At 44.3% G+C, this 8,699-nt stretch overlaps 3 protein-coding genes across 3 annotated transcripts in view; 2 read left to right on the forward strand and 1 right to left on the reverse strand.

Annotated features, from left to right (window-relative positions):
- Positions 1-8,699, reverse strand: part of LOC311341747 (uncharacterized protein) — a gene marked incomplete at its 5' end in the record, with an annotated part of 386,212 nt that overhangs the window by 108,152 nt on the left and 269,361 nt on the right.
- LOC311341753 (uncharacterized protein) overlaps positions 1-8,699 on the forward strand; it is a 361,346-nt gene that overhangs the window by 75,358 nt on the left and 277,289 nt on the right. The window lies entirely within an intron of this gene.
- LOC311341752 (TRPM8 channel-associated factor homolog) overlaps positions 6,248-8,699 on the forward strand; it is a gene marked incomplete at both ends in the record, with an annotated part of 7,658 nt that continues 5,206 nt past the window's right edge. Inside the window, 3 exons of the mRNA XM_084466549.1 lie at positions 6,248-6,894; positions 7,391-7,577; positions 8,017-8,314. Coding sequence (XP_084322675.1) covers positions 6,248-6,894; positions 7,391-7,577; positions 8,017-8,314 — 1,132 coding nt within the window. The remainder of the gene's footprint in view (positions 6,895-7,390; positions 7,578-8,016; positions 8,315-8,699) is intronic.

Genomic DNA, 8,699 nt, shown 5'->3' on the forward strand with positions numbered 1-8,699 from the left:
AACAGCGCAGAACCCTCGCATGCATCGCTGGTCAGTCAGTCACACACCCTTATCAGTAGGACAACACACATGGGATGTGATGCAATGATGAGGTACGTAGTAGGAAAGTGGACGGATAAAGTATCTTCTAGGGACGAATGAGAGGCATGAGAACGGGGGGGGAAGAGAGAGCGAGAGCAAGAGCGAGAGAGACTGAAAGATCAGGGCCAGAGAGGGGGGCAAGGCCTACGTGGGGCGTGGCAGGGCCTACGTGGGGCGTGGCAGGGCCTACGTGGGGCGTGGCAGGGTCTACGTGGGGCGTGGCAGGGCCTACGTGGGGCGTGGCAGGGCCTACGTGGGGCGTGGCAGGGCCTACGTGGGGCGGGGCAGGGCCTCCGTGGGGCGGGGCAGGGCCTCCGTGGGGCGGGGCAGGGCCTACGTGGGGCGGGGCAGGGCCTACGTGGGGCGGGGCCTGAGAACCAGTTCAAACTAAACGCTGTCAGCCCCACAACATTAAAAGAAAATGTTGTGACTTACAGTTCGCAGTTTCTTCTTCTTGGTTCGATCGTGATACTCACAGAATCTGTTTCTTCTTCTTGAGCTGTGAAGGAGCGCAACGAGATTAGTTTTACGGCTTGTGTGTGTGTGTGTGTGTGTGTGTGTGTGTGTGAGTGTGAGTGTGTGTGTGTGTGTGTGTGTGTGTGTGTGTGAATTAGTGATTAATCCAATAAATCCAAATAAGTTATTAAAATAAGTTATTTTTCCCATCTAACTACGACGGTAACCGAGTGCGGAGTCATTGTCAATTAACTCAATTAAAAACAGCTTACGACGATATAGATCCAGAACTACTATTAGCCTATTCAACTTATCAAGTAGGCCTAGAGTAAAAAACAATTAAGACAAATTATAAATAAGTGTCCTACTCACAGCAGGTCCGGATGTAGCGGGCCGTTTTACTTCAAAAAGTGTTCGTTAACTCGACGGTCAACCTGGAAAACAAAGGACCAGACGGATCATTAGTTACTTTTATAACTTGAACCGGACGTTTCTAACCATGTTTCGGTTAAACTACTAAAATAACGTCAATATTAACCATGTAATGGAGACGGCTCAGCGTCTTTTTCAATCTAACCTGTTTGATGTGGTGGAGCCAACAGCTGACGGAGCGCGAGCAGCAGCACAGTGAGGCTCAATGGAGACGCAGCGCGATCCGCACCGAGACCCGCGAAATAATCAGCGAATAATCAGCGGAACTACATGCAGGTGTGCGCCGCCATAGATATGTGTGTGTGTGTGTGTGTGTGTGTGTGTGTGTGTGTGTGTGTGTGTGGGTGTGTGTGTGTGTGTGTGTGTGTGTGTGTGTGTGTGTGTGTGTGTGTGTGTGTGTGTGTGTGTGTGTGTGTGTGTGTGTGTGTGTGTGTGTGTGTGTGTTGAGCGGGAGTGGGAGTGGGTGGGTGGGTTTGGGTTACAAACTGTGGGTGTGTGTTTGGGTTTGTGTGTTTAAAAGGTGAACGATATGTGGATGAGTGGGAATAAATGGTATATATTATGTGGATGTGTGAGTGTGGTTTAAAACCATATGGAGTAGAGGAATACTGTTACTACCAGGAATTGTATGCTGATTGAAGTATGAAATTACACCGTATGATGGTGTATTCCCTTTTGATGAAAAAAAAAAAAAAAAAAGCCTAATGTGTAACATAACTAATTAACTATAACTGTATTGATACAATTACTATTATAGAACATAAAAAATAGAACACAACTTACTTAACTTAAATATGCAAATTACAACATTTGGGCAAATTATGCAACTATGAAAGTCTTTATAGTTGCTTTTGTTTATTCACATAATTGAAATGCTATAACGGCATAAAAAATAATAAAATCAATCAGCTCATATATTTATTGTCAAAGTGATGAACTTATCAAAACGTACAGAAATCCAAATGACACTAAATGTTTCAAATGACATTAATAAAAGAACACATTATATTGTTACTTTAATATTATTATATTATATTGTATATTTGAACAGTGTTCCAATATATTAGTCAAACATTTACATGTATTAAATCTATATCTGTACATATTTTATACAAACAAAAACAAGGCGATGACATTATAGTCATACATCAAATATCCGTACAGTCACACCCAATTCATCATTCATTCCAATTCTTCATTCAAGACATTTATTGCCTGTTACACAATGCATGGACAAAAAATAAAAAAAACGAATTGATTGTATTTATTTAATCAAAGGAATCAGTACATCCCCCCCCCCCAAAAAAAAAAAAATATATAGATTGCATTTCATATCAAAATACTAATAATAGTAATTATTCAAATAATAATTATAAATTGAGCTTGTTCTCTTTTAAACAGAGCGGTGTGAACTTCTTGGGAGGGCTAGTGAACATGTGTTGATGACCTTGACCTCTCTGAGCCTAGGGTCAGAAGGGAGGGCTAGTGAACATGTGTTGATGACCTTGACCTTTGACCCTAGGGTCAGAGGGGAGGGCTAGTGGACATGTGCTGATGACCTTGACCTTTGACCCTAGGGTCAGAGGGGAGGGCTAGTGGACATGTGTTGATGACCTTGACCTCTCTGACCCTAGGCTACCTCACCTGGCTCCTGTCCCTTCATAGTATGGGCTCTCCTCCAGTACCTCCTCGATGACCGCCTGAAACGGACCAGAACCAACCGTCACCGCTTCAAACCGGATCAATCACACAGGGACCAGAAAGAACGATTCTGACCAATGAACAGCAGGGGCCTCATGTACAAAGACTTGCGTGGATTTCTGACTAAAACTTTGCGGACGCCAAAATCTGGAAAGCTGCTGCGCACAAATAAATCCGGATGTATCAATCCTTGCGTAAGCACGATTTCACGCAGATTCTCTTTGTACATCCCAATTAACGTGAAATTGAGCGCACATGCACGAGCCCGTCTCTACACACAGTCTCCTCCCTCATTTAATATGCTAATTCGTATAAATAGGCCTGCAGTAGTGCGCTCGTTAGGAGAAAGGAGAACATGGAGAAAGGAAGAAAAAATAACTTTAGTGAATGCGAGGTGGAGGCGCTGATTTCGGAGGTAGAGGCCAGAAATAAGATCTTGTTTGGCTCTCTTTCCTCCGGAATCAGCACCAAAAGCAAAAAACTGGCGTGGGAAAACGTTGCCAAGTCGGTCAATGAGGTTGGGGCGGAAAGCCGAACTGTGGCTGACATAAAAAAAAGTGGTCGGACGTCAAGGTGGACGTAAAAAGAAAGGTCTCTGCCTACCGGAGAAGCGTGGGTCAGAGCGCAGCGGGGCGGAGTCTGGGAGCTCGCCCTATTTGAGCAAAGGGTGGCAGCTGTGATTTGGGATCGGCTCCTTTTTGACCAAAAAATCATAATAGTCGCGGAACACCCGTTAATTTTGAATGCGACCATCTTCTAACAAGGCCAACACTGCCATTGTCAACCTATCGATTATTGCCACATTTTGCGCATGCTTTTATATTCTCATTTATTTGGATGCAAAGTGACGACGATAGGTTGTATCCATACACCCAATGTGTCAATAATATGTACATAATTCGAAATTGGCCGACTGGTTCATTGATGGATTGATTTTAAGTAACAATGGCTTGTGCTTACTCCACTCAACATCAGATAATAATATCAGTCAAGAATCAATAGCAGTCAAGAATTTCACAACAAATGTGTGAAGAGAGATCATATGTCATGCGTGGTCCGGAAAATATGTATCGTTTAATAAACAAGCAATCACTGAAAATAATATTGCTGGGGCTTCCTTTTAATTGCAATATTGACAATTTAGTTTTATGGGTCTGTTTAAGTTTAGCCTAACAACAGTGTCACATTATGCGTCTCGACAACAATAACGCATGATTGAAGCACATTTAAGATCACGCATTCCGACGTTCAAATCCACTTTGAACTCGCCTCATATTGCAATATTAGGCTACTTCATGACTCGTGATCGCGTAGGCTTAATGTTGTTGCGCTGCATTGCCTCTATGTGCCGCCAACTGACAAAATGCAGCAGAAATGTGCGTAAGCCAGGCATTTAGTTTGCGTGGAGAACCGCACTTTCTCACGTCAAGTCAGTCTTTGTACATCCGAACGTTTGCGTGAGAAGTTGCTTGCAGCTTTTTTGTGCGTAAGCAAGCTTTGTACATGAGGCCCAATACTTCATTCACTGCCTCTTCCGTGGTCATTACAATATTATGAATAGACCATGACGCAAAAAAGACCCAATGGCATTGCTGTGTGCCATATTCACCAAGAGAGGCTTGACAGACTGGACAGACAGCAGTATGTTCAGGGTAATGAAAGGAGGAGAGATGTTTTTGGGTCCTTCAGTGAGTCTTCTCATTACTATACACTTTACATACTTATTAGACAGCAAATTTGTTTGGCTTTTTTTTTTCATTTATGTAAATATGTTGTTTACACTTCTGAGTGTATACACAAATGTTTAAATAAAACATATTTTGCCCAGGGCATGACGTTTTTGTGGATGATTGGCATTCCAGACAAATAACAGTTTCATCATATATGGCTATATATGATGAAACTATTGGCCCATAGGCTATTACGAAAGTAACTACTTGAGCGCTAGTTAAAGCCCAAATTACACAAAAATAACTTATTGAGTTGAAATCATTTGCTGACAGCTTGGTCCCCCCCAGTTCAAAAATCCCATCTGCGCCCCTGACACCGAGGTCTTATGAGATGGGTGTGTCTCAGTCAGGAGAGACCCGGGGGTGTGTCCCCCTCCAAGCCCTCCCCCCGATCTACCCACATGAACGGGCACCACGAGACATCGCTTCGGAGTTTAATTCTATACAGATTGCTCGCACTATCAGCTTACTGGTATCTGCTCATCTTCTTGAATCCGTGGTTTGGTATTAGTCCTACTGAATAAATGAACGTTATAAAATTATTGCTCAAACGTTCAATAATGAATTCTCTATTCATGGCATTAATTATGTGTGTTTTTGCCCATGATTTGTCTAGAACGAGCTGTCCACACAGCTCATTGTTATAATAACAAATATTCTTGCCACTCTGAAACAAATTTAAAAAAATCCTAAAACTTTATTTAAAGTTTAACCATAACAAAACTGCAAATTCTGGCAAATGTTCACTGCATATCCATTTCAACGTTTGCTATTGCAGCCTCAATTAATACCAGAGCATCCCCATGCCTATTAATGACCCTTCATCTGCAACAATGACATCATTCTTACAACTGACGTAATCTCCCAAAACGCATGTAAAGAGAAGGCTAGATAGTGGGCATACAGTAAGGTTAACACAATTACACATTTATTATGCCGCAATTATTTCTAGGGTCCGGTTAAACAAAAACGCAGAGATCCAGTTCTTCAGTCCAACGTGTTTAGCTCCTCCCAGGCCCCACCGCCCAACCTAGGGCAAGCCGTCGCCTCTATGTACCTAAAGACCTTCGCTCTGATCGCTTCTACTCTTCTGCTACAGACTCGTTCGGTCATTCAGTCTTTTTGAAGTGGGCTGTTTCAAAGTAGGCCTACAATCCACCGACAACTTTTTCGGAAGATTCACCGCCATAGATGCTATAGGGTTGTGGGTAAATTGTTTGTTTTATCTTTTACGTACGAATGTCGATTTTACAACTGTCATTTTAGCTTTACTATACATTTTTTAATTCTGATATTATTATTATTGTGTCAGGCAAGATAATTAAACGGAATTTGAGGAGCCTAGGTCAAAGATCAGTGATCTTTTGTATACTGCGTAATCTAATTGGATAGGCAATAGACTTCATGTGATGAGATAGGACGCACGGTCCAACTCAGTAACCTCGTATTTACTACATCCAAATATTGGTATTTACTGCAGCAGGTGTAACCTGTTTTAAACAAAACATTACTGGTTCAACCCACATTTGCAACCAACCCAGCCACATTGTCGGTGTTTCTGTGATTTCTTATGACATATATTATGAACAGTATACACTTCCAAATAGCCTATAGCCTGTAAAGGACAGCTCAACTGCTGTGGTCAAATATTGCATTCTTTAAAAATACTATTCCCCAATACCGGAAATGTGACAACAGCATCTTTCCAAAAGTGTTTCTCACACAGCAGCTTACAACATTGTATAATCTAGATCATATTACACTTCAAAGAGTCCTACATCCTCGCTGAAAGTTATCCTGCATCCTGTCCCCATCGGTCGGATTCAGAGCCTCACTCCGCCTAAACCATGGCCGGCCCACAAATCGGATTTGACAACCAGCGGGCCTATTCCAGTCTCACGAGAGGACTGCAGGAGCTGGACTTGAGGGGCAACGCCGTCCCTTCCTCGCTGCACCTGATCGGAGACCACGCCTTCCCTCTGGCCATGAACGCCCACGGCCAGGTTCTGATGGCCGCCTCCCGCTTCGGCCGTGGACGCGTGGTCGTCCTGGGTCACGAGAGCTACCTGAGCGCCTTGCCCGCTCTGGTGGAGAACGCCCTCGCCTGGCTCAGAGGGGACGGATCTGAAAACCCCCTGGTTGGTGTTCACCAGGGCTGCAAGCCGGTGGCGGATAACCTCGGGGAAACCGTTTTCCACGGCCAGGTGGTGGGGGGCTTCCGCCGAGACCTGGGGGTGGGGGTGTACGTGGTGGACGCCTACAGCACGGCTCCTGATGTGAAGTCCCTGACGGAGTTTCTGAAAGCCGGAGGGGGGCTGTTGATCGCGGGGCAGGCCTGGTCCTGGGCTGGACAGCACCCCAGGGAGAACGTTCTGAAGGCCTTCCCGGGGAACCAGGTCACCAGCGTGGCCGGGGTGTACTTCTCTGAGCGCCATGCGGAGGCCGGCTGTCTTTCTATTTTCCCACCGATTCCTTGCGGTTGGAATCCAGATCCGTGAGTAGAGCCGACCGAAAAAGGAAATGAAAACTAAACTAAAAGGTCTCAAACTGTCTCATAGCAAAACCCTTTCTAAATGACAAAAGACAGCAGTAACCTTTTCATAGAAGATTTTGTGTTATATATTTATATATCCATACACAGTATATATATATATATATATTAGTGATCGACCAATATTATCAGCCTATATTTGCGTTTTTTACATGTATTTTTTAAATTGAGACGTGTAACATTTGTTATCATCATCGTGTCATTTTTATGATGTAAATCGAGGGAGCAAAAGCAGTATCGGATCCAAACATCGGCTCAAGAAAATCGGTATCGTCGTATCGGTCGTCGGCTAAGGCGGTATCGGTATCAGCCCTAAAAAATTTGGTCGATCCCTATTATATATGTCTATACTGAGTGTTACCATGGGAAATCTATACAGTATACTGTATATATATATGTGTGTGTGGTCATTAGTCCTTCCCCTTCTCTCTAACTACAGGATTAACTTTGCGGACGACTTGAGGGTTCTCCTGGAGGGCGTGTCCGGGTTCAGCTTAAAGAACGAGTGCTCTGAGATTCAGGTCCACGGCCATCTTGCCTTTCCGATATTCCCCTTCCTAGCGGGGGCATACTATGGCAGGGGGCGGGTCCTATGTGTCACGCACGAAGGATTGTTTGGCCAACAGGTTGGTTTGTTAACATTTAAGATGTTATCACATGTGTATGATTTCAAAAGAGAAAAAAGGTCGGCCAAAGACCAATGCAGAAAGTTTACCATTTTAGTTGATGTTTACCTTATTGGTGTAAGTGGTCCGCTATTCACTTTATTCTCAAGAAAATCCAGATTTTCCTTCAAGTACAATTAAATGAAAAGTAAAATATGACACACACACATATATATACACATATTCTCAAAGTATCACGTTCCCGCATGAATTTGCCACTCAGTGTCATGAATTGTGGTTCAGAGCCAGTAATCCGCCTAGCCATATGGAGACTAGAGGCTGGGTCTTTCCGCTTAGGAATATGTCCAGGGCACAAGTGAAGCCGGCCACATTACTGAGGGCCCATCGTCTGTGGACGGAGCCTTTAACAAAGGCAACAATTTGTGCTGTACTCCAACAGGAGTTGGTTCCTTTATGGCACAATGCCCTCCGGTGGCTGGACCAGGGCAGGGAAGGCGTGGTCGGAGTCCACCCGTCACTGCCGGACCTCCCCCTCCTCTACGGCCCGTCGGGGCTGAGCTGTCGCAACGCAGACTTCACCGATGACCTGAGTGTGTTCGTGTCCACGGCGTACTGTGACGAGAAGGCACAGGAGATGCAGGACTTTGTGATGGAGGGCGGCGGGCTGCTCATAGGAGGGCACGCCTGGTACTGGTGCTACTGTTACCCCGAGCTCAACCTGCCCACTGACTTTGCAGGTACAACAACAACAACAGCAGCTGTATCCTCGCTGTGTTCACTGGAATGTCCTCCCTAGTGAAGGATGTTTACCAAGGGAATGGTGTCAGCCTTGTGTTATCTAGGTTTAACCTGTCGGAACTTGTGTGAAAGACTTCAGTGAATGCTTTTATGGCCCCAAGCAGTGGAAAGACTATGTGCTCGCCTATGCGAGGCTCACGTTTGGGGAACGCCATAGGCCCTATTGTATATTTATTGCCCTTGTCAGCTTCTAATCGGTGTATGGTGTAACCCAGCAACCAAAACCTTTTTTTTTTAAACCACTATAAGATTTGATGATGAAATTCCTGCACTTTTCTTTTTCAACCAAAAAAACAAAAATGGAGAATATCCCAAAGTTATTTT

The sequence above is a fragment of the Micromesistius poutassou genome, assembly GCF_964030765.1.
Source record: "Micromesistius poutassou genome assembly, chromosome: 4".
Lineage (NCBI taxonomy): Eukaryota > Metazoa > Chordata > Actinopteri > Gadiformes > Gadidae > Micromesistius > Micromesistius poutassou.